We start from the raw sequence: 27,144 nt of genomic DNA, 5'->3' as shown, positions 1-27,144 counted from the left end.
TAAACTAACTAAAGCGCGACTATTTGCATTTAAAGAACAAAACAATGAGAGTTTACAATAATATCACATTTGCTAAATACAGTGAAGAAAACTGGAAAAAGAAATCTTGGAAGACAGAAACATTTATTGGAAGGATGCTGTACCTGATTTGAGTTTACAGATCTCTTTAGGAGTGGTGAGAAAGTTTAAAAAAAAACAAAACATTTGGTTTACAACTTGATATGAATGGGTTACCGAGCCACACTGAGGCTGTACCGCAAACACAGGAAAGCTCAGGCTTTTGACATTCAGACGACTCGGGGCATCTTTGGTTCATTCTCAGTTATAAAACAAACATCACATATTTACAAAGCATTCACAGCAAATGGCAGTGCAATCTGAACGTCTTTAAAACTCTCCAAACCTCATTGTGCTTAAACATGGTAGGAACTGTAGCTCCACGACGTATTAAAGTGCGTTCTTGCTCAGTAGTTAAGTGCATAGGAAAGTCTGATCTACATAAACAGACAAATGATACAAAGAGTTGTCTGATTCATTCGGTGGCTAAGACAGTGTCCTACACTTTAAAACTAATCAGCAGGACTAAAATTTCATCACGTCCAGATTGACAACTAAAACATACTGTTAGGTATTAATAGGCAACAGTAAATACATTGAAAATTCCTAATCCAGTCGCTTAATAACTCCCATTTCTTCTGCAGTCATGATGTTAAAAGGCACAGTCTGTGTTTCTCTTTGTCTAAAGGCACAGTCCAAATAAAAACACACATGTATGTTCTTGACCAGATAGTTTAGTGTGATTTGCTGAGGTTTGATGATATTAGCTGTAGCTCAGGCCAATAAAGTGGAGTTCAATGTTTAATCCACAGTACTTAGTTTCTTCCATTTGCTTTGGACAGTTACGGGCGTGCTTTGGTAGAAACTAGTTCTAAACCGAATCACATTGAGAGGCAGTACTGTGAGTATGTAAAGAAGAAACCAGATATATAATACTGTTTACCGTGTTTTCAAGTGAACTGGCCTTTAGTAAGTCTACTGATGTATCAATTGAAACATTGTGAAGATCAAACCTTCTGAAGTTAAAAAATAAAACTGGAATAGATTGAGTAATGGTATATACATTATAGTATGATTCAGTAAATGCACATTTTGTTGCTGATAGTTTGGAGTCACTTGTACATCAGTGCATTTTAACCCCTGTGTAAGGCTAAAGGGCTAAAGAGGAGTGTTGTGTCAGGATGCATATTTCTATAAACCAACTCAAAATCTTCTTACAAGCTCAAAAAACAAAAAAACAACAACCCATAACTCTAACATCCCACTAAAGTCAATGATCAACACATACCAGAGAGCATCAGCCCGAGTATTTACATTAGGTATAACACAGGGCTCTCATCAAAGACAATCTAAAATAACCCAAATTAAGAAACTCAGTTTTGGCAGATATTCACAATTCTCCAACAATATTTACAGTTTTACACATAATTCTAGAGGGTTTGGACGCTTGAGCAGGATAAATAAATAATTTATAAAAGGGGAAGGCTGCATCTGCTCTTGCTGAAAATGACTTAAATGCACTCGAGGCAGGCACATCGATACTCCCTGAGGCTGATTACTTAAGCACGCTCAGTCAGCATCTGTTATAATGCTAGTGGTGTCCGATTCATCAAAAGTCCTCTCATAGCGGACGGTGGAAGAGAAGTGGGCTCTTTTCTTCTTATAGATGATAAAGCCGGTGGTTAAAAGGAGAGAGATGAGGACCACGATGAGCAGACCCAGTGCCACAGGGGAGCCTGAAGACTCTGAGGACCGGAGGTGAAGTTAGTCAGTCATCAGTCAGTCAGTTTTTAGAGTTTTTTTAGTTCCCTCTGGACAAGATGTCATTGTGTTTGAGTTCATACAGCTTTTAACTAAATAAATTAAAGGAATATTTGTTGGGGCTAAAACATGCTAAACTACTGCTCTGATATCAATTAACTCAATCTACGGTGCAGAGATTCATTTCAGAAAATGAAATTTCTTGCTGAGATTTAAACGAGAAGATTAATTCCACTCTCGTGTCTATGTGGTAAAAATGAAGCTGCAGCCAGCAGACCTCTAAAGCCAACACATTGTATCTTGCTTGTTTAATCCACACAAAAAGTGAAGTGTAAAAACAAACTGTTTTATACACAGTTATGCACCAGACTGCTTCTTGGTCTGTACCACTGACTGTATATAAAGATGGACAACATGACAGCTCTTTAAAAAGATACATATTTATAAAGACACGAGAGTGGTATCGATCTTTTCATTGAACATTCAGCAAGGAAGCGTATATACGTATTTCCTGAAATGTCAAACTATTCTTTTAATGCAGTTGCGATACTCACTTGCTTCAGTTTTGCAGACAACACGACTGTGGCTAGCCTCGCAGCTAACAAGATTCCACACTCCTTTTTCACCCGCCATCATGACGGCGCACTGGGGCTCCGACGCCTTCCCAGTAGCCAAGGCCTCAGAATTCCAGTTAGAGTAAACCACAGCTGAGCCATCCTGCCAGGATACAGGTTTGCCTGAGAGCAAACAGGGAGGAGGACTATCAGCGCAACATCAAAACCCAGGAAGTGCACGCCTCCACGGAACACATCCAGTCAAATGGTTTACATTTTTTTAAATCTTTAATTTGTAAAAACATTAATACATTTTTTGGTCACTTGGTTGGGTGATAATTCTCTGTGGGTTCGTCACTATAAGTGCCACCTCACACATAGTCATTTGATCCCAAATATAAAAATATTTATTGTGCAGGTTTAACAGCAATTAGTTTCGTCTAATGACGAAAACTGTGCTCATAATCAACTGAATCTGGCTCAGTCGTTCACAAGCAAGGATGGAGCGAGGTTGATTGTATAAAGGATGTTACTACATGGGCTCAGGAACACTTTGTAAAACAGTTGTCTTGCTTCTATTTCAAATTATGGGGTTTACCTTGAGAATCGAGGACCATGTCCAGCCATACTCGGCTGGTGATGAGATGGTCATCATACATGTACTTGGACACAAAGTCGTTCTCCTCTGTGGTTTTTATGGTGAGCAGCTGAGCATCTGTGAGCAGGATAAAAAAGAAAACAAATGGCGGACCACAGTTGCTTCAGATGAATACTAATTACAACCCTTCATACAGCAAACAACGACTCACCCATGCTCTGACAGATGCTCTTGGCCTGCTCCATGCTGTACACGCTGTAGTTGTAGAAGCTCATGTTGAAGGCGTAACAGTGATCTTCGTGCTGCACCCATTGGGACACACCGTTGCTCTGAGGGCAGTGATTGGCCTCTGGGGCAGCCTGCAGTCTGGCTCCTGATGCATAACAACAGAGAAACAAGGTGGACGATGGTCAATGCCACGGCGATGCAAATTAAGTCACAGGCATATGCTTCCCTTTTACACAATGGTGCAACTTTGCCATAAAAACAATGTGGTTCTAGACATAAAGAACACATCAATGTCTTACTCTGGGACGCAGTGGAGATTGTGGTGGTGTAGCAGATGGCTCCGTCTACCAATGTATTGCAGCTGGTCCCCACCCAGGCTCCAGCAGGGGTTACAAAAACACAGCTGGGCTCTTTTTTGTCTGAGCTGGAGCTCTGCTGTGAGTCAGAGATGGCGGCTTTGTAGTCAAATCTCGTTCCATCGGACCACTCATACGCTGAGCCACCGACCTGCATGGAGAAGAAGACTGTCACGTTCGACCAATCTGGTTTTGCAGATGAAGTGAAATCATGAACAAGCGGCACCACCATGTGAAAGAAATTCAAATTAAATGTATTCATTGTCTCGTGAGCTCAAATCATGATGAAAATGCATAGGCTTTGGTTTGGCAAAATTCTTACATCCTGGTTCGAAAGGCCAATCCAGAGCGGGTAGCCGTCAGTCTTGGCAATGAGATTCACATGTGCACTGTGCTGGATGTCGTGGACACTTGCCAGGTGGCCTCCCCGCTGACCACACTCTTCCAGAGCCTGGTACCAACTCAGCTTTAGGGTGACAACCTCGTAAGTTAAGTTGCCGTAGTGTTGAAAATCCTTGGATGACTGGTTGTACTGCTGTTTTGGTTCTGGGGAGGGAAGGATTGAAAACACGTAAGATTCATTTAGCGGACGAAAGATTGTCTGTTATGATAATAATAGAGGTGGTCAGAGAAATATGAATTATGTGTGATAAAGTGTAATCCACCAACCATTGTCCAGTTTGCAGGCCACAATGGACCTTTGTTTGAACTCAGGGAATAAGTTTGAGTTTGACATGAGAATCCAGTTGCCGTTAACGGTGAGACCAGCCAAGAATGGTCCGTCTACATCTGGTCGGCCCTTTGCCCAGTTGGAATATTGGACATTTGTGCCATCATACCACTTCATCTGGTTATCTACAGCAGAACGAAATTATTTTGAGCCCCATCATGATGACATAAATAACCACACACATTAAGGACCAGTATCAGTATTGATATACTGTACATCTTATTACACAAGCCTGAAAACACTGTAAGTAGCATGAGGCTGTTACTACACGCTGCAGACATAGAAAGATGTGTTTTAAAAATTCCACACAGTAAGGTTTTCATATGTGAAATTAAAAAAGAGAGACACAAAAAAATCCTGCACTCTGTCAATCACCTGTACTGCCTTTTTAACAAGGATTCATTCTCCGGGCGCTGTAAAAACACATCAATCAGAGGGCTCTAGCAGCATCTCCCTGCATCCATGCAAATTAAGGTCAATGAGCTCTTTTATGGTACCAATGATGTAAGTCTGAGTTTATGAGCTAACCGACAGGTCTGTGAGACTTTCTGGCATGCAAGAACTTGTACTGGATCAATTTTGCCCAGTACTCTGGGTGTCAGGATCTGCATTAGCGCTACCTACATGTGGTGACCACAGATGCACTAAATAGCAATTTGCAGTAAAAGTAATAAAACACAAACCGTTGTCATCTTTGAACAGTCCCAGCCAAACAAACTGGACCAAGTTCTGAAACGGTATGAGCTGCTGCTTGATAAACTCGTTCTCCTCTGCGTTTCGGATGGTTAGGATGTCTGCATCTGCATCTGAAACATAAATGCATCACCGTGATCAACAGCAGCCTGTTATAGGAAGTTTCACATGCAAATCTCCACATGACAACATGCGTCCAGTGTTGTAAAATTCTTACGTAGTTTTTTGCAGGTACTGTGAATCAGCCCATGGTCAAACTGGTCCCACCTAGAGGCAACCAGCTGGAAGGAGTAACAGTTGTTCTTGAAGGGGATCCAGTTTGCACCGTTAATCTTATGGGGGCACTTCACTGCAACATCCTCTGGTGTGGTGATGATTTCCTCTGTATAATCCAAGTTTACATTTTTATTTAGAAAGTTTCATTAAGAAGAGCTTCACAACCACAGAAAACCAAAATGAATAAATTCTATCATAGAATATCAAAAAAGTTAAAGATAAAAAATGATCAGACACTTAAAATTGATTAAATAGATGAAGGACAATAGTGAATACAAGTGACTTGGAAAAAAAAAATCTGGATTCCTACACTTATTATGTCAATCAAACTCTTTCTTCTGTGAATCCGTTTTCAAAATGCAGGAATATTCCTAAATTTCAAATTAACAGACTGTTAATCTTCAACTCCACAATCCCTCTTGCTGGAATAACTCCCAGAACTTGCCTCCGCTTTGTTTTGACCAAAAAGGGAAACCTTGGCTTCATTTTCTAAGGTTCTAAGTTTCCTCTACAGCAGACTCTACATCCTGTTACCACAGAGGACTTATCAGGGCTGTAAATTAAAACACAGTACAATATTTCAACCATGTGCTATGAACATTTTGAGCTACAACTGATCTATGAGCCCTTTTCTTCACCACCATGCTGTACAAATGCACCCACAGAAAAAAAAGACCTTTAGAAAATTAGAAAATTTACAACCATTCCAGAGGAAATGTTGCCCAATTCTTGTCATCCAGAAAAACCGCAGCAGTTCCACCTCTAGCACGAATTAGCTGTACGAGGAGGTACAACAGGCATTTCTCTTTATCTGTATTCCATATGCCCTCTCACCATGTGGTTTGTGGCAGATAGCGCCTCCCAGCTCTTCCTCACACTCGGTGGCTTTCCAGAAGCCATCCGTGTCCAGGTAGACACATGAGCCTCTGGTGATATCGGAGGACCAGCGACTGAATACAGTGTGACTGTGGTCGGTCCAGCGGTAGTGGATCCCATCCTGACCACGAGACGAAAGAAACATTTTGAAAAGAATCTTGAGAAAAAAAGTGGATTAAAATAAAGGCAGCCCTTCTGTGGTACACTTACGTCTTCGCTGAAGAGGCCAATCCACATGGGCGTGTGTGCACGGCTCACGTGCACAGTGAGGGTGGATTGCAGGAGTGTACTGGCAACACTCGCAAGGTCCATGTTATTACTTCTGCACTGCTCTAAGGCCTCAAACCAGGTGAGATTTTTGACAAGCAGCAGGAAGGTGTGGTTATTGACATGGAAGGGCTCTGTGGGGACGCGGGGGGCCTCGAGCTTATCTGAAATGAGGAAGCCTTGTGTTTAAGGAACATCGGGTCATGCAAGTTGTGCCAGAGACACGTATTGCTCCAACCCCCTGGTTGCAGATTTTTTATCCCTTCTTTTATTAGCATTGACAGTATTTATCTGGACACTTCATGTCTTTTGTTGGAGAGATTACAACAGAGTGATGACAGGAAGTGAGGGGAGAGAGGGACAGAGAATGCCATGCAACAAGGATGCATCATTTACTGCTCTTTCAAATGTATCGTCAGGGCTGAAATATCACACTTCACAGTCACAAAAACTGACAAAACGTCAATCAGAATTCATTTTAAAAGGGACCTTAGCATGCCAGATGAAGTAACGTGAATAATTGACTTTTTGCTGAAAAATCTAGATGATAAATCATGGTTACATGTTGGTAGTGGTGATTTACCTGCATAGTGCTGGCAAATGGACAAATGTTGATATTGTGTGCAGGAAGAATAGTCCCAGGTACCCAGCATGGCAGAGTTGGGGTTATTGATCATAAACACACACAAATCCATACTCTCTGGATCCCATGTCTGTCAGAAAAGAAGAAAAAGGTACAAATAAGAATGACAATGTGAATTCAAATGTGACTAAGTCTTTTTCTCTCTGTTTGAAAATTTCCTTTATTATGAACTCTCACTAGCCAATGCTAGCAGTAAAGAACATATATCTATACAGTTTGTGGCTGTAATTGCTCATGCTCTGAGGTTTTAAAGGAGTACTCCACTGATTTAGCATTGCACTCCTATAACACTGTCAGACTCACAATGGACAGTTCGAAATTAATAAGTAACAACCAATGCAGGGGAATGAGCAGGTTTCGACACATCCCTCTTCCTTGTTGAAACCTGCAGCCCACAATGCAACTTGACCGGCAGCAGTTCAGTCAGAGATTTTTGAGCCGCTTGCCTCAAGCAGAAATGAGTAGCAGGCTACAGAGGTCTGGTAAGGTCACTTCTTTCTAACTCCACGCCTCAGATTATTTTCAAACTTGTAGTCATTGACACAATCTACAGCGGCAGTTTTTATGCTGTTGTACTCCCCAAGACCTGTAAACACCCTTTGACATGTGGGATTGGTGAAGTCAATAAAGACATGAAGAACTTACATTGACTTTTATAGCCCTGTGCATGCCCAGAAGCAGGGGGTTAAAATTGACGTAGTTAACTGGGGACTGATCCATCCACTCAGGGTCGTCACGCTTGATTTTCAGACCAATCCATATCCTTTCCATGTTTATCATGCTTGGCAAAAGGGTGGTGATGAAATCTAAAACACACACACATATGTATAGTACGACTACTTTTTTTGTTCATTAAACAACACTTACTGTAGAAAAACAGTGGGCCTCACCTTGCTCCACCTGATCAGATACAGTGACCAGGGTTCCCCTCACTGACTGGCATTCCTCATTGGCATACTTGAATGAAAAAGGCTTCATGCTCCTCATCAGTGTGTAGCACTAAAAAAAAGATACCAGTATCATAATCAATTTAAGCAAAGAGTGTTTATACTGAATCTCAAGTTCTATACTATTGAGCTATATGTGAATGATGTGAATTCATTTTTTTATGCGACCCCGTGTTAAATACTTTACGCTGCCATTTTAAGATTAAATATCTCAACAGACTTCCAGTTAAAATAAGATTAGATAAAATATACATAAACATGTAGAGTGGGCAGACGCCAAGCAAGCATATTTTGAATGTTTGCTCTAATCTCAGTTTTAACAGCAATTCTGCCTGATATGATTGTAAGGTTCCAAGTATTAGACCACGAGAACAGGAGTTAGTCTGTTTCATGTAGGGTCTAAAATGTGGATGTAGTATTAAATGTGTTCAAGGATCAGACCTTGTTTCTGAAGGACAGACTGGAGTTTCCGCAGGGCAGTCCTCCAGGCCGAGGCTCCAGTGGGTTCACCTCCACTGACGTGATGTTGTGTTTCTCACACACAAATGACAATCGCTGCCGGCAATTGTGCCCTTGTTCTGCAAGTAAGCACATGACCGTAAATGTGTTTGTTAGTAAAAGAGACTTGCATGCAAGCATGCCTTTATGAATCAAAACAAGTCAAGTGCATCAGAGTGTTTTTCCTCTCTGGCTTGATTTAAGTCATATTAGTTCTTGATATGTTTATTTCACTGTTTTGACGCTTTCTCAAAAAGATTTCAATGTTTACCATTTTTTCTTGTAGTTATTTTCCAACTAAGTAGCTAAAATATTGCAAGTTACTCTAAGTAAACAAAGAGGCCAGTTATAAACACAGTTGAAAATGTGGTTTACAATCTTAAAGGACCAATGTGTGAGATTTAGGGAGCTCTCTTTGCAGAACATGGAAGAAATGGAATAGAATGTTCGAGTATGTTTTTGTTAGTGTATAATCACCTATGATTTTCATTACCTTAAAATTAGTTCTTTATATCTAAAGAGGGAGCGGGTCCCCTTCAACAGAGTCCACCATGTTGCACCACCATGTCTCTACAGTAGCCCAGAGCAGACAAACCAAACACTGGCACTAGAGAAAGCCTTTTGCAATTTCCACGGCCACCATAGGAGAGGGTGTGGTGAGGGGTATTTAGGTGGTTGCAATCTGCATCCTCACCACTAGATGGTACTAAATCCTACACAATGGACCTTTAAGTATTTCTGTAGAAGATTAAATATTCATCACTAAAATTGAGATTACATTTTGGAAAAAGCTTCCTTGGCTATCTCTGTTATGAAGCAAACGCTACAAAAACATACAACAAACAAACAAAACACACATCTGTCATCACATTTTGATAAAAATTGATGTTGCTGAACTCTGATTGGTGCATGAAAATAGGTGATATCATCTTTTCCAACTGAGCCCCACCCACTTGAAACCAGTGAGAAAAGCAAACAAAAAAACAAATACAGAGTCATAGTAAAAAGTTAATGTATATATGTATATCTCTCCTATAAAAAAACAAAACTGTTCTAACTTTTGCAGAAAATGTCTTCGTGCAAGACCTCACCTCATTGTAAAGTCATAGCAAAAAGCTGATTAGCTGAAATAGGTTTTTGGGGCCTGTATTTTCATTTTATTTTATGGATGAGACCTGCTGGAAGCTATTTATCATGTTCATAAGTTGGCTGAACCAGGTCTTAAGACATTTGACTGTTCTTAGATTTTAAGGTATATCCTGGATTCCCAAAGCTCTGCAGTGCTGATACTCCAAAGAGAATTATTTCAAACTGCGAAAAATGTCTGACATAAGCAGTCTGATATAACTAAGTCGAATGTAACTGTCACCTTGTTATTTATAGGGATGGATTTCTTTAACTTATAAAGTCTGACTGGGCGACAAGTTGTTTTCTGTCCAGACAATGTGGTGAGTTAAAAAAATATCCTTAATCATACTCCGGTGTATACAACCTCTCACCTGGAAAGAAGTTTTCAGGAGTGATAGAGGTGCATCTGCCCAGGAAAACTGAATGATAAAAGTACATCTGGGTGTACCTAGAACACACATTATTCCAGTCAAACTCACATATTTTACCAAATATATACAGGTGTAAGCATCATAAATATCTGCTTGTTATACAACATGAATAATCTATGTGTATGACTGGACTGGCTTACGACATGGGGAATATCCGGCCAGGCTCTCTCAAATCGATCCACCAGCTTTGCTTGGGAGAACTTGATATCTGTTCAAAACATGCAAGCTTTAATACCACATCAAAAAAAAATTGTGTAATCAACTTTATTTATGTAAAAAGCTTGACTGTACAAGATGTATGTGTAAGAAACATATTCCAGAGCTCTCCAGTGATTTACTATTATACTTTCATAAAGTTCTAGGACTCCCAAGAGTCAGAATAAAAACAGAACAGTGAAAAATTAATGCAGCCAAGGCTGAGATGGTCTGTATTTCACATTTTTGGGAAAATTAATTTGGTGGTGAGTTTTAATGAACTGTGAAGTAAGCGCCACCAAGTTTTTATGCCACTGATCTTTTTTATTTTTTTAGTGGTTAGCTTGAAGGCTGAATTTTGTACTACTTTATTTTGATTGCTTCAAGCTGTATTCTCAGCAAAAACTTTCCATGACCAGAAGAAGTGGAACAAATTTCCCTGGTCGTCGGGCTCTACAAATCATCTATGGGTGTCCACGGCAAGAAAATAATGTAAACCAAGTTAACTGCAAAAGAGAGGACAGGAGAGGGAATTTCAATTTGTTTAAGCTTTAAACCTTTCGTTATCAACTGCACAGGCATTTTTACACACATTTTTGTAAATGGCCCCAGTTAATTTGACCTGCCTGCTTTCTTAGAGTTTGGAGAGTGGAAGGTGGTGTGTTTTTTAGCCTATACCAAGCCAAAAAAGAAGAAGAAGAAGAAGAAAGAAAAGAAGAGTAATGCAACAACCAACATATTAATCTGCTCTAACATAAGCTGCATATATTTGCATGCTTGTCCAGCTAACTGGTTTTAGCACAATATCACACATGCAGCAATTAAAGGCATATTTAAAATCCTTTATAATGAAAAAATGAAATGAATAATAATAAAATGAATTAACTGAAATAATTAAAAAGAGTTTTCAGCCAACTCAAGGAGTTTTAGCAGTGGCATCATCTAAGGTACAGCTGATAAAATGGCAATATCATTTCATTTCAGCTGACAGTCATCTAAAAAGAAACCTACTATTGCCTCCCTCTGTATGAACTCAAGAACCCATTGTTTCAGAACAATTCCTGTGAGTTTTTTAGTGGTACATCTGCCGCCATTACGACTGTAACCTGCATGTGTGCCCTCCTACAACTGAGAGCTAAACAGGTGTAGCAACAGTGACTAACAATGCATAAAAACACACACAACTTGCAGTGCCCTGTCACTTACAGCTTTCAGGTACTGGTGGATCTGTACGGCAGCGGTTGAGCTGAGAGGCGCAGCCAGTTTGCTGTCATTCGCACTGCAGAAGAGCTTTGCCTCCTCAAAAGTTAGCTTAGGCTCCTTCACGAACCAAAACTCTGCTCCATCTATGAAGATTGATGTCTCATGGTGCCCACCTGAAATATATAACAGCTCTAAAGTCATGGCATGTTGTAGACAGTGACAATAGAAATCAAAAATGATGAATCACAGATATTCTGGCCACTGATAGATCCAAATTATCGACTCTAAAGATAATTAGCCTTTCGACACAGTTTCTGGGAAGATTTGGTCATTACCGGGATTGTACCAGTCTGGGTTCTTTGGTGTCTTTCCTGTTGAAGCATCAACAAAGAATGAGTTAGAAGATGAATATAACCAGAAATACACAAGTAAATAGATCACGTTCAAGTAGATTTATGTATAAGCCCATGAGTTTTTTTTAATCCTTTGTGGAGGAAATCTCTCCCTTTACTTCATTACAAATAAGTCAACTATGGTGTGGCCACAGAATTCTAGTGACATACACACCCTTTAATTAAGCAGACTTAATGAGAGATGTTAGCTCTTCACAAACAAAAAACAACCTTTGCTTTGTGTAAACATACACTAACACAGAAAGGCTTTTATGTGTAGTCTTACCACGGGGTATTTGGCAGACCCACTCTAGCTTGGCGTCACAATGAAAAGGTGTGGCGTAGAAAGGAGGCGGGGGTAAGTCGTGGAGCAGAAACACAAACAGTTGTTTCAAGGTGCTCTTCGATGTCTGATGAGGATACAGATTGTTCGCATAAATACTGTATCATCATCAAAATATATACAAGAAAAGCAGTTTCATAACTGTGACGTTGCAGATGCTGTTGCTCCCTGCAGTTCAGCGATAGCTTAAGAAGAAAATGTTCCTCTTTCTGACAACGCAATCACTGACAAACTAAACGAGCAGAGGTCAGAGTCTGAATGGCAAGATAAAAAAGTACTTCTTAAATGGAGATAAACAACTGGAGTGAAACAGCTGGCACTCTCTTCTGCGTGAAGCTCAGGACTCAAAACAAAGGCGACTGACAGTGTCCTCATGGTGTCTACCGATCTCTCTTCTGGGATTTTGTTTCAAGACAGCACGTAGGATATGGAACTGCTAAGATAATAGAGGCAGATTTCAGATGCAGCTCTTCTCTTAATTCCCACAAACAGCTGAAAAATGGCCTTGATTCCAGGTCAGGCTGTACAGTGTGGATAACAACATCTCACTACACTAAATAAAAAGATACAGATAAGAGACTAGAAATTAAAAAAAATCGGGGTAAGGAAATGGAGGATAAAGGCAAAGCAAATGTTTATTGCTCCCTTAAAGTCTCCATTTATTAGTATAAATCTACCCAGCCCACCTTGAATGCAGTGCAGTCCCGACTGTATGCATCATCTTCAAGGAAATTGTGGTGAAAAACATCCATAGATACCTGTTGGGGAGGCATTCAATAAGGAGACTTCACACTCAAAAACAGCTGCAACATGGTGTTATGAGAAACAAATAAAGGTGCATAGTCTCATATTCAGATTAAGATTTCTACTGTATGTCTGGGGAGGGTTTAGGGTGAAGGTTGTACTCACAGGCTGGCCATTGCTCCACTGCCAGGAGCGATCGGTTGGGTTTCTCCTGTTCAGGCCAACCCAGAAGTAACGATTATCACTGCAACAAAAACACCAGAGCAAACCACCATCATCATTGTGACACTTATATATTTAATCTTCTTTCAAAGAAAAAGAGAGAATAAAAGAATCTTCTTAAGCATTTTTAAAAGGGACACTGGCATCTAATTCTACGACACAGCAGTTTAAATTCAACTGCTCACTGAACAAGTCTTTTTAATTTTAACTGTCACAACCCCTGCAGTTAGTCAACAGTGTCTGTGTGTTAACTGGTAGTTAATTGGGTGATGGCTTGGTAATCAGTGCCTTCTGGTGACCGCTGGCCCTGGTGTTCCCAGATTATAAATCTAGGCTCTGTTGCTCATTCTCTCCCTCCCCCTGCAGGCTGGTCTGGTCATGTGGCAGCCAAAGTTTCTCTTTAAGGTACAGACACACCGTACTGTCTGCCATAGAGCAGGAGATCCATGCAGTGCAAAACGGATACGGCGAATTGATGGACCAATCGCTGTATCTGAACTTGCATAATCATGACTCGTTCTCAACTTTATGCAAATTAGTCCATTTAGCATGAAGCCCCAGGCTCAAAAAGATCAGATCAAACTCTCGGAATTGCTTATTTCCCCCCTAAAATGTTTTCAGAAACATACAGTATTTTAGTGCACTGTTTAGACGTAATATAAGAGAGTTTGTGACTTGGCCACCGTGTTGGAGCTTTTGGTGGTCCGGTGTGTTTAGATAACATTCACACGGCCTCCGTACCCACCCCACATTACTGATCCTTCTGTCATTCACATCCCACGCATTGCCATGTTTTGTTATGCTCACATTTCAGTTACTTCTGCTAAATAAATTATTTAGTTTAATCGTCTCTTATTTTTGTCATGACCCAAGAGTCAGGTTGTAACATAACATTCAAGTGAAGTGTTGAATGTTTATGTGAACAGTGAGCGGAAACTGGATTCTGAGGTATGCGCCTTTGAACAGAAACCGGCATGTTTATCATCTCTCTGCAACGTGACGGGTAGTGCATGTCTAACGGGAGTTATAAATGATGACCAAGTAATGCTAGCAATGCTTGAAAGAAGGAACACTTTTTATAGTGCTTGTGTGCATGTGTGTGTACCTGATGGTTTCTCTCATGATGCTGTGCAGGGCCCTCATCTCACCATTATTTGTGAAGCTGGGCAGGGTGGCTCCCAGAGCCTGACAGAACCTCTCAGCTTCCTCCCAGGAGCGCTTCCTGCTCAGCCTTTCCTCATGAAACACCTGACAAGGTGAAAGAAATATTTATAACTGCTACTTAAACAGTTCCAGGAAATAGTAAGACTGGAAAAGCCAGTTCAACTGACATCAGATCATGTAATTTAGAAGAGCAAGGAACAATAAAAAAGACATGAAATTACAGGAGGCAGATCCTCGTTTTGATGGTCCAATGTAGAGGCAGCTTCAGTAACAGATACCTAATATTTATGTTCCCATAATCTAATTATATAAATTATACAAGGTTACAAAATAAATCATTTTATAATTGTATAAAATAGTACTTTTTACAGATGATGAGATTTTGGAATGATGTTCATAGATTTTTTCCTCCCCTCTACTCCAAACTGTTTGTTTTCTTGCTTCTACTTTAATGTTTCTATGATCCATTGCTCTGTTTGCCCAGGTTAGGACTGTTTTTTGTTATGAGTGACTGGTGATATGTTTTAATTAAGCTTTAGCACTGCACTTTTATAGTAGTGTTGGACTCACGATGGACAGAAAAAAAGTAGCACAATCGATGCAGCAGAACCAGACATACCATCTCTTTTATTCATTCTTCTTACTTGTCAACATTACCAACAATTAAACTCTCACTTCTAAGAGTTTAGTTGGACATTCAGGTGTGTTATGCTACTAGTGGGTTAAGCAGCTTTGATCCAATAGCCTCAAGCAGCGATGAGGAGCAGGCTACAGAGGCCTGATAAGATCACTTCTAAGTTCATTAATTTTCATTTTCAAAATTGTAGTCTTCAGCCAAAGCCAACGCCGACGTAAGTGACGTAACTTGAATCAGTTTATCAGATTTCTCTAAAGCTACAAAAGACTTTATGTGATCTTTTTTTTTCCACATATGCAGGAGTACTCCTCAAAAATCAATGTAGTTCCCCTTTAACTCCCACTATAACCATTATGCCCTTTGGCAAACAGTTACTGCTCCTAATGGTGAAAAAAAGTCTACATGTCCACGGGTGTCCAAAGACACAGTCAGATGCACACACACCTTGTAACAGTATTTGATGTCTGGTCTGGACACCCATCCATCAGAACAGGTTGCGTTGAGGTTTGGCTCTGGTTCTGGGGGTGAAGGTGGACTGAGGTCTTTTCTGCAAATGGTGCCAGCCTTAAAAATGGTACAGTTCTTCACCTCCCACTTGCCCAGGGGTTTTCTCGTGGACATCACTGCACAACCTCCATCCCGATCTGAAATACAGATGTAGATGAAACACAGTGAAATCTACAGTGTGAAATTGCAAATACAGTTATTTTTTGACTATATAAATTACATATATTTTAACATATATAATCGGAAAGTCTAAACCAAAGATACAAACTGTATATAACATACATTAATATTCTTGTAATTACTTACCTGGTTCAAACCAGCCCCAGTTGGTGTATGTAACCACACCTGGGGACCCATCTTGGCTCAGCCATTGGTACTCCCCTGTGTTCTTAATGTCCTGCAGCCCTATCCAAAAATACTGTGGTTCCCTGCTGATATGCTCCCCGAGCAGACTACTGATAAAGGCCTGCTCAAACCTGGAAAGAATAGTCAAACATGAGTGACCATTTTCTGTCCAAACACAGGAACACAATTGTGTTTAAGAATATATGATGAATGAGTTATAATCTGCCTCACATTTAGAAATAGAAGTCTTCTGCTGACATGGTGGGAAATGTCTGTACAGCAACTGAACGAAGCAGTAGGGTCACCAGCTGAACAGACTCCTACCTGTTTCTTATAGTGATGTTACAGCGATCTTTGTAGGATACTTGTTTGGTGTCCACTTGATAACAAGAGTTGCCGTGCCTCCTCCAACCCTGGTGGATTGACGAGAATTGAGCTACATTCAAATTACAAGGAATTCCATTCACACATCTCTAATGCAACTACAGATCTGACCTTAGCCCCTTCATCACTCAAAATCTTGCCAAATATCAGCTGACCTTGATAGCAAGTAGTCAAAATAAAATACACACATGCAAGGCTACTCATTTCTTTTTAATGATTTCATGATGATTCTCGACCTAAATTACATGACATGATGAGCTCGTACTGTCAGCTGCCAACAAAATTTAAAAGGTAATGCAATGTCATTCAGACAATACTCACATCCTCAATGCGACATCCAGGAAGCACATCTGATTCCTTGACTTCTCCTTTCTTCTGACACATAAAAGGTAGCCTCTGGGTGCAGTTCCCAACCTGCCAACCATGAGACTGTGGAGAACAGACACAGGTTTGATTCTGCAGGCCTTATATAAACAAACCTATACAGCAGAGGGGAGTATTAAGGAGCAAGATTAAGGAGGAGGAGGAGCAAAAAGTCAGAGTTTTCAATTTCACAAAGGTGGCTCTCTTTTAACCTAGCTAAATCGCCATGGTAACTTATGCTGCACACCGAACCTGCTTCGGAAGAGGTTATGTTCAGAGTTCCAGTTTTAGGAAGCGCCAACTTTCACTAATTCTTTTCCTTGTAATGTTTTCTGTGAGTCACAGAGATTCTTTGCTGATGAAATACACTATATATGCAAACTTGCTGAGCTGTACATTAGTTATGTCATTGAACAAAGCCATGTAATGACAGCAGTCCAAACTGTATGCATCATATTGTGGTTCCTTGCAAGTTTTTTGCATACATCCAGTTGGTGATGGAGATTTTCTTTTTTTCGTCTGCTTCAGGTAGTATCAACACAATTTTTCACAGCATGTCATCCATACACTAAAAATAATGATGAAGGCATAGCAACTACAAACCACTTTGGATTATGTTTTCATGCTTGGTCCTGCCAAGTTCTCTCATTTGACTTTGACTTGGCCAAAAACTAAAGTGAGTAGGGTAGGGTACAGTGTTAGACCTAAATTCAATTCCTGACTATAATGTATACTGTTAATGTATACAGCTTAATAAGATCATTCTACAATGCACCGTTATCAAGTTAGAAATATAAGGCAGGCATTGAGAGTGCATTAAGTGGTACAATCAATACTGTATTAACTTACAAACTTACATGATTAGCACTTTCCTGCCAGCATTCATTCCCCTCTTGCCTTATTATTATCAGCAACTGTGTTTCTTTCACTGTAATAACATTTTTCTATTCTTCATAGCTCTCAACTATAACAACCTGTTCCTCTGGACTGAAGTAGCCTACACATGATCTGTCCATTTTATGCAGAAGAAGAGTCAAATGCTGCACCAAACTCCCCTTTTTATGGGACCGCGCACAGAGGCTGAGCCTGAAGAAAACCTGAGTTCACAGCCACCGTTGTGATACCCCTTATCTCTGATTGAAGTTTTAGGTTTTGTGAAGCTAGCTTATGCAAAGAAAACCTGGCTATGTCGAACTTGCTTTATAGTATAACCCCCGTGATCATAAGAAGACAAAAACAAAGCCTGGGCAGTACACAGTCACTCCCCACACAGGGGTTACACAAAAATGCATGCACTCACACACACATTGACACATGCACATACCTCTCCAGAGTAGAAAACACAGCTGGGTTCCTGAGCTGGTTGAATTGGTTGGTTTGGGCCCCAGTAGGTGAAGGTGACAGGTGCCTGGTCCATCCACTTGAAGACAGTTGGGTTCATGCCGATACCAATCAGACCAATCCACACGTCCAAAAACTGGCCATCTGATGGACCATAACGCACATATGAACATCACTTTTTGTTCGAAACGAAACAGTCAGAGCATGGGTCTGGTGAGAGAACATTTTAAATTTAATCCTTATTGTAATCCAATTAAAAAAAAAATAAGGCAGTAGAGAGTAAATCAACTTTCTTAATGTAATCCAGTCTCTTGGTGATCACTTCATCCCTGCCTTAAATCAATACATAAACAAAGCAGACTTCTTGAGAGAATCACAGTAAAAACAATTGTGAACATTGCATTAGCAGATATTTGACTAGTTCAAAGAATAACTAACTACTTCTTGATTTACTGCCAAGTAAAATAAGAAACTTGAAACTGAGAGATTTACCGGCATGGAAATTAGTGCTGACCATCTCTTTGGTGTCAACAGAGTGGAAGCTGGCCAGAAAGCCTCCTCCCTCTGTCTTGTTACAGTGCAGAGTGGCATCTGTAAAGGCTTGAGGTTTGTCCTTGACTAACTTGTAACACCAGCCGTTCCATGGGACCCAATCGTTTGCACACACTGTTTCTTTATATATCGAAGACTCTGGAGAGAGGGAGCAAGACAGATGGAGGCTGTGAGCAGGAGTCGGGTTAATTTCATTAGTGTATCTCAAAATTGCAAATTTCACTCACAATCTGCACAACAGGAAAAAAGAGGGAGAAACAAAGAGCAACAGAGGGACCTCACTTCCAGAAGAGACAATAGCTGCTACATGCACATACGAAGGCAAGCACCTCAAATGCTGAGTCCCAACTGCCGTCAAAAACCAAAAAAGGAAGAGAAAGCTATACTATGGTGTCACTGAGTGTATTTATATAAATTTTAGCCCCACTATTGGAAGTGAGTCCTCTCACTTCATCCATCAATTGGGTGAATTACTTTTAAAACAGATATGGCTGCTAGCAAAGCTTCTACATATCTCAGTCAGTCAGTCCACCACTTTTGCCCAGACTGAATTATCTCCACGCCTACTGGATGGATCGGCATGAATTATGCTGGCGATATTAAAGTTCCCCGGAGGATACATTTTAATGAACCTGGTGAGCCCCTCAGTCCTCCTCCAGTGCCATAGTGAGGTTCACATTTTAGTTTATGACAACACACCTATGAAATGAATTACCCTGTCTTCAGCCTCAACTGCAATTTGTGTTCACTAAGTATTAAATTGTTAATTACTAAACTAAGGCACTGAACATGGTTAAAATTACACCTGCTGAAGTACAGCCTCACATGGCTGTAGCATGGCTTGATTAGTTTTACTTATGATTCAGAAGAAATACATACGTGCATGCATACGTGAGTGCAGGAAGTGAGGGCAGCAGCTAACCCACCTGTTGCTGCTGTGTGAGAGGCGTTGAAACTCTTCTTGCAGATGTATGGCAGCCGTTTGTTGCACGACTCAGATTCATAGTTGAGTTTGGAGTTCAGTACTCCACAGTCTGACTCAATAATCACGGAGGTGGATAGCATTTCTGTCAAACACATTCCCACACACAATAAATAAATATGAAATCACATACGGGCTGTGACAGCAGAGCAGAGGAGTGGCATTTACCTCTGGGTATCTTTCTAGTTTTCAGTTTATTAACTGGTGTTTCACACTAAGAGGTGAAATAAAAGAAACTTCTTATGTTGCAGTAACGGTTCAAGACACTGCTGCTAATAGCAACACTGATATGCTGTAAATTATGGCAATCGCAGAGCTCATATCAGTAGAAGCCAGATGGCTGCAGTATCCTTAACGTTCACACTGCAGTGGAAGAACAACACCAGAAGAAAAAAGCTAGCAAACAAAATTACAATAGCTAGAAGGTTTTATAAAGCCTTCCATTCAGTACTATTAATGGGTTATTCAGCAACACAAACAATCCCAATGCCACACTGTGTCCAAAAACCAGGCACAATGAGGTTCTTTTTAACACTGGCCTCATTGTTTCTCTGACTGACACCAAGTCTCAGTTCATAGAACTGACAACAGCAACAACTGCAGATCACAACAGGATGCAGGTTTTAGTTTGCTCTGGGGAACAGGTGGTTCAGGCAACTGAAATGGGTTTACTGTGGTTATGCTGAAGCTATGCCTCCAACTACTGCTGAGCTTTAGCATTTCTTTGGTTACCAATAAGTATTTTAACACTTTTTATCTATATGTGTTTATGTGCCATTTACACAGAGGGGGCAAAAATTGGAAAGTAACACAGGGGAAAAGCAAAAGGAAAAAATTACATACCACCATCACTGGTTTCCCAGCGCAGGATGGAGAGAGGGGAGCCATCTGACCACTGCCAGCCCTGAGAAGTGTCTAGCTGGTGAAGGCCGATCCACATCCTTTCAGGCATTCTGTCGAAGCCATCTGAAACTGCACAATGCAACATCAAAGCACACAGAACAAGCAATGTATACATTTAAAAAAGAAAATGAGAAGTGTAGATGTCCCAAGCCTATCTTAACAATCAGCATCAGGGTCGAGCCAGGCATTTTTCATTGGCTCGGTATCAGCTAAAATAACAGATCAAAATCAGATCCTTTCATTACTGTACTCTGCTGTGTTTTGTCCACCTCAGCCTGTTCGTGTTGCAGCTCCTCTCCATTAAGGCAGCCAGGCTCTAAAGTGCAGCGTCCAGCTGCATAAGCCAGTGAAATTAGCATGTAAAGGTGAAATATTAACTGGGTGCAGCAGTAAGTGACTCATTCAGACAATGAGGTTGGAAAGATATACACATTCACTAGGTTACAATGCTAATAAGCATTATCAAAGCAGTGTAGAAACCATTCAGCTGCATCTTCTCATTCTAGCCACTGCTAACTTTGCCGGTGGTATGTCATATCTGCTGTCACTAGTCAATGTTGATTCTGTCAGTAGGCCAAATTGAACTTGGCTGTTCACTGCAGGCCGCAGACAGCTCTTATCAAAGATAGTTTGTGAGAGAAGAACTTCCAATCTGTAACACCACTGTAGAACCACAAATCAACTAAGTGTTTCTTCAGCTCCAACAAATCCAAAAGAGAGAGACATCTTTTCTCTAGTGGATCGTGTCATGTGACTGTCAGGGATGGCATCTCCCAACTGAACTTTCATTCATATCATGTGATAAGAGGATGTGACACTTAAGCTTATGAACTTTATATTGTTGAGCCATGACCGTCAGTATTTGGATTAAGAAAAAATCGCTCTGCCTCAACATCCACCATTGCAGCATATATACGTAGTCAGCACAACCTTCTGTGACCAATTTACAGTAATAAGAAACAAGACCACAGTACCTGTTTAACTTATATGGCTGTAATTATAAGAGAGCGCCAAGTGTTAAAGAGTTCATGCTATCGATCATACAGAGAGGTCCTAGTCATTCTAGTTTTGTTTTCTTTTACTTTCACATTAACAACAATATGTGGAAACAACCAATAAACCAAAGAAAAAACCCACACCTATTAAATGAGACTGATACCAAATACTAAACATTATTTTTGAAAGGTTTTATACAATGTGGTAAGTGCCAATGATTACAAACAATATAATAAAGATAATTTGTGATATTATTATTATATCAGTAAAAAATGTTAATCACTTTTGTTTTTTGTGGCATTTCAGAATGCACAAAATAGACGTTTCTCTTTCTGATTTGTTATTTGAAATAGTTTACTATCCATACAGAGGGTGCAGGGGTTGCCCTAAAAATGAAACTACTTCTTTCTCAGGTCTCAAATAACATATGTATCATTTCCAGGCTTTGAGAGGCGCAGGCCAGCTGATATATTTAGAATAGGATTTATTTTTGGTCACTACTTCTCTCTGAAAATCACTTAAAGTGTTTTTTTCAGTCGTTTTGTAGCCCTGCCAACTTTATTATTATTATTGCAGTTTTCAATCATCATACATTACATTATATATTATACAAAACATTATATGTTATGAATGTGTGCATTAGAATGCATTCTTGTCATATCAGAGCATTCAGTTGTGTTGGTGCTGAATTCAAACGTTAATGACTCAGATTACTTTGTGTTTTTGCCAGCTTACAGTGGAGAAGAAACCAGAACAGATGAAGAATAAGAAGAAATGAAGAGTAAATTAGTCTTACAGGTTTTGGAGAGGAGTTCTGGCCCAGACACACTTAGCAGATCAGCTCCCTGACTGCGACATGAATCCAAAGCTTCCTGCCAGGAAACCGCGGCACTAGAAACAAACTCATAGCAGAATTCCCCTTCTGGCCCGGCAAACAGAGTCTGGCAACCCTCCTCTGCAAAGTCAAAGAGACAGCGTGAGTGAGTATGTGTCATTCGGTTTTGATAATGCCGGATTTAATGTAAAATAATTCACTGCAGAGAGAAACAGTTTAAAAAGAGAAAATAGGTTTGCACACATCGGCTTCTACATTTTAGGGAATTAATATCATGATTGTCTCCATCTAGCCTCATGCAATAATGCCAACATAAGAGTAAAAGAGCTCAAAATAGAGATATTTCTGATAATATAAAAGCACTACATGCCAGGTATTAGACAGTGTCCCTTCTTTCTGTCTTGCTCATAGTCCAATGAGGTGGCACACCAGGACAGTCCAGGGAAATCTGCATCTGGGAGGCATCCATGATGCCAGCTGCCGTTGTATTTGAAGGGGAACTCACAGGGAAGGCCGGCAGAGTTCCCACCGGTGGTGTGGACAACTGCAAAGAGAGGAGAGGAGAGCAAAGACCAGAGTCAAAGACCTCTTACAAGCCTTTGGCATTTGTATCAACCAGAAACATCAGGTTAGTCATGTGTTGAACGTGAAATCTGCTGTCTGGTTGCATGCACCAAACCATTTCTTCTTCTTCTCAAGATACACAAACAGTGTCACTAAAATGAGACCAGAATTAAGGCCAGAGGCAAATCATTCCTTGGACAGAAACCACAAAGACAGAGCTTTAGACACAGTTTAGTGTTGCATTTTTGCAAATGGAAAAGATGAAACACTACACCTAACACTGAGCATAGATTTCTACATTCTTTAGGCACCTCACCAAAAACTTACATCAGATCCTGCATGTTAGCAAATACAACGAATGACTGTGAGCAGGGCCATGTTTAATTTTCTCCAGATTTTAATTTATCTTTTCCAAAATTCTGTGTTTTCCATTTTAACTTGTCTGAACTCAGTGTTTTACCATTTTTAGCACATTTAATGTCATCGAGAGTGTCTAATCATGTGGTAGATGGATAAAATTTCGCCAATTTAACAAGACAAAATTTCATGAATGTCAATGAATTTGATGTTACAACATTACAGTATTTTGAGTGGGTCTGTCGAAGGCTACTCTCACGACTGGAAATGACAGATTTTTTATTTGTTTCAAAAGAATATCTGACTCTTCACATGCAGCCAGGAAGTCTTCAACAGACTTGCGTCTTGCATCTGCTGGTATGGTTGCCCTGTGGAAGTGCTGTGTGTGTGTGTGTGTGTGTGTGTGTGTGTGTGTGTGTGTGCGCGTGCGCGTGTGTGACACCAAAACCTTGCAGCATAGTTTGTTTCTGTTCATTCGGCTTTGGACACATTTTGGAAATTTCCACTATATTCCCTCTTTTACAGTTGATTCTGTTTTTATTGTTCCGCAATTACGATCATGTTTCCGGCATCACAGAACTCACAAGGTCCTGTATGAGAAATAACTGCTGAAGTGCTGAAGTATCAAAATTGGGTTGGCATACAAAATCTAATCATAAAAGGAGTGACAACGTGAGTTTGTTGTTACATAGATAAATATCCTGCAACATTTTATTACATTTAATGCTACTGTAGGTCTTACAAATGGTAATCAACAAGAAATCAGCAATTCTATCAAAATTCATATTACCTTGGTTGTAAAAACATGCAGTTTACAAACCTCAAAGCGTTCAACAGTTACACTTTCCCTGTCTACTCTTGCGTATCATTTTGAGTCACTCAGAGAGTACAGAAAACCTAAACTGACTGTAGCATTTCTATTAAATGTGCATCAACCGAGTCCTGTAGTTAGCAATAACTATGAAACAAAAGTGAAAGCCAGCCTTTTTGTTGCACTGCAACACGCAGACCTGCATGTCAGCAAAGCACAGCTGAAGGAATTCCCCAAAATTCACAGGCCCTTTTGAATCAGAGATGCCCTTTAAGTATTCGGTCTAGCAGACTTCAGAGGATGACCTACTCTTAAAGTTGGAATTTGACACACCCTGTTGTTTCCTAACATAAAGGTGTAATAATTGATAGGAATGAAGATGACCCACTGCTTAGGCATTGTTTAGAATGCACTAGAACCTGTTTGGTTGAGAGACAGTTGAGGGGAGGTAACATCTGTACATACAAGGTGTAAAGTATCACATGGTTGGAGTAAATTCACATTCAATTGAGTAAGTGGATTGTCTGAGACAACTTAATGTGTTTTACTCAACACAAATTGAATTTAACACTACTTTCACATCCTGACTTATAATAAAGCATTGTTCACTCTATCGTGGACAGCTTGAAGCACATTTCACAGTGCTCAGATCTATAGCATGCAAGCATTTTCTCCCCTTAGATAAGATAAAGGAAACCACACTCACCACGATATGGCTTCTGACAGATGTTGTCCTGGGATTCTCCTCTTTGCCAAGTGTCAACGGTGTCCCGTTTGGCAGCAACTTTGCCATCGCTGACCGCCAGGCCCATCTGGTAAACAGTGTAAACAGCCCCGTCCAGGCAACGCCACCACAGTAGGATGTTTGAGCCACAGTCAACCAGGGACAAGGTCTTGGAGCGGACATCCAATGCCAAGCAGAAGGAGGTGGCCACATGGAAGAGACGATGGCCTGAACCCCACTTCCACATCTGGGACTTGCTGTTTGGGTCACAGGAGGTGAGACTCAAGTCTGCCGAAGCCCCCGTACCCAGGCACATCCCCGTGCTCGAGTGCTGGATGGTGAAAGCATCCTCATCTGTTGTGATAGGACCAACAAAAAACACCACTGTTTAAAAAGTGACTGAGGTCATATGATCTCTTTAGACCATACAGGCAAAATCACAAACAGAAATCCTTGATAAAACAAACTGGCTCAAATTAAGAAGGTAAATGCATGAAGATCATTTGCAACAAACAAAGCAAAAATGTGGGGAGTCTACATTCTTAGCCTTAGGGACAAAACCAATGGTAGCCAAAGACAGCCAAAGAGACAATGAAAATATTTGGAACAGAACTTAATCGCTCATTTGTCATATTATACGAGGGCCCAACAAAGAAAAAGTGGTCAATAAGCTGGGATATATAATAACAAGGGTAAATAGTTGAGGATGATTGCAGCAAAACATGAAGCAATCCGATCAAATCTGCTGGCATACATACAGCACCTACGCACACAGGCGTTCTAAAATAGAAAACATTATCATATTACAGCTTCACTGTATGGTATTTCAACTACTCGGGCTTGTACTACTGATCATAAACAGCAGCTAGCCTATATAACATGTGAGCTGTGTACAGGTGTGGTGTTAATACATGATATGCACAGCTACTAGGAGGGAGGGAAGGATGAGTGTGCATATTGTTTGACCTGTCAGAATTCGGTGTGGCATCACACTCACTGGGGGATGGGATCCATGTCAAACCACTAACTAACCACTCCAGCTACAGGCTGGCTTAGTATCTGCCTCCACTTGTTGTGGTCTAGCAGGTTTGTAGCTATTGTCCTCGGATGCATGTCGCGCTTCTTTGGGCGAAGTTATTCTCCAAATGTGTCGAGGCAGAAACGGCTTGGTCATAGTTGAATATAGCGTTCTAGTAAGTGCTACGGAAACGAAAGCAAAGCGTCGGAGCCTGACGCAGATACTTACCAAAACTTCTGACGTTAGCCGGCGAGCAAGTCCCCAAGAAAACAGTTAACTCCAATAGAGTCAACAAACAAAGGCAAAGTGTCGCTTCGGATATTTTCAGCATGGTCACTGCAGAGTCTTTTTGTTGGATTCATAAAGAGTCTTCCCTCCCGGAGTGCTGAACTGTGAATATAGGCCAAGTCGATAACTGAACTCCAAACTGAGAGTGACCGGACAACTAACCTAACCCAGTTCTCTCAACTGTCAGCTGTGTGATCCAGCGTCCCGCTGCGACGACGCGGCCAAGCTAGCGCTCGCGACGATATAGAGGGGGACTTCCGGTTTAACGTACGAAATAAAACTGGTCACGAGGAACAAGGAAGCCTAAATAAAATGATGAAAAGTTACTCTACATGATAAAATATTTATTGTAGGCTAACCCATCACAAAAATAATCTATGTAACAAATACATGCAGAGAGGTAAAGTACAGACACAATAAAAAAAGTTATCAAAGAAACATAAATCAAGAACACATTTTTGACTCAATATCCCATAAATACTGTGAATATTTGACATACTAAGGAGACGATTAATTATGTCCTGTTTTTCTACATGAACTGTGAATAATTTTACTTTATTGAACTGCCCTGTATTGCGCCATTAGCTAAAGGGTGTATCTCTTTAAATCCAGAACGTGTGCCTGGTAATATTTTATAACCATGTGGCAGTATGGACGCGCCCTTTTCTAATTCAGTAAGGCGTGTGGAGCGGCATAAAATGCACAACACATTTCATGTAACGCTTTCATTCTGAAGGCAAAGTGACCCCTCTTCCTATTTTGCCTCTGCATTTGCTGGCTCTTTACGTTGGTGCCCTGCCTTACATTGCCGATAGCCCGGAAATTTTCTCCTACTTCCTCCTCACACGCCCACTAGATTGTTTCCATCAACTAAAAACAAGCATGTTGTGTTTTTCCCCCACCAACTGCGGCGTCTGAAGTCCCCATTAACCCACTAACGGCAGAGCAGTCATGATTTATTTTGTCCATACAGTTCAAGTTTCATTTGTAAATGCATCACTTTGAATTATTAATGAACTACATCCTGATGTTAGTCTGAAAAACTGTCGATAGTTGCACTTTGCTTACACATTTCTCCATCATTAGGTGCTGCCATGAAAACGCTGATACTTTTATTCAGGTAATCTGTGGCTTTGTGTTTTATATGGAATAAAACTTTAATAGACTGTATTTCACTCAAAGGGCTAGGAACTCAGCTTGTTTCCACAGATTAGTGATAGAAGTCACTGAG

At 40.5% G+C, this 27,144-nt stretch overlaps 1 protein-coding gene across 1 annotated transcript; it reads right to left on the bottom strand.

The window, feature by feature from the left end:
• Positions 1-104: 104 nt before the first annotated feature.
• On the bottom strand, positions 105-26,104 carry ly75 (lymphocyte antigen 75). Its single transcript, XM_041943140.1, has 35 exons — positions 25,854-26,104; positions 24,590-24,961; positions 22,522-22,695; positions 22,113-22,271; positions 20,261-20,389; positions 19,362-19,502; positions 18,376-18,573; positions 17,867-18,027; positions 16,501-16,608; positions 16,120-16,208; positions 15,757-15,926; positions 15,388-15,587; positions 14,248-14,390; positions 13,086-13,164; positions 12,863-12,934; positions 12,120-12,243; positions 11,777-11,812; positions 11,445-11,614; positions 10,184-10,251; positions 9,984-10,060; positions 8,428-8,564; positions 7,930-8,038; positions 7,685-7,845; positions 6,980-7,109; positions 6,340-6,560; positions 6,088-6,250; positions 5,195-5,359; positions 4,968-5,090; positions 4,224-4,409; positions 3,877-4,100; positions 3,498-3,705; positions 3,182-3,343; positions 2,971-3,087; positions 2,373-2,555; positions 105-1,802 (listed from the first exon to the last, which is right to left on the bottom strand). The coding sequence occupies exons 1-35, from the start codon at positions 25,954-25,956 to the stop codon at positions 1,627-1,629; spliced, it is 5,238 nt and encodes a 1,745-aa protein (XP_041799074.1). The 5' UTR covers positions 25,957-26,104; the 3' UTR covers positions 105-1,626.
• Positions 26,105-27,144: the final 1,040 nt, after the last annotated feature.

This window comes from Chelmon rostratus, chromosome 1 (genome assembly GCF_017976325.1).
Source record: "Chelmon rostratus isolate fCheRos1 chromosome 1, fCheRos1.pri, whole genome shotgun sequence".
Lineage (NCBI taxonomy): Eukaryota > Metazoa > Chordata > Actinopteri > Chaetodontiformes > Chaetodontidae > Chelmon > Chelmon rostratus.
The sequence above is the reverse complement of the archived record's forward strand: the minus strand, read 5'-3'. Positions and strand labels throughout refer to the sequence as shown.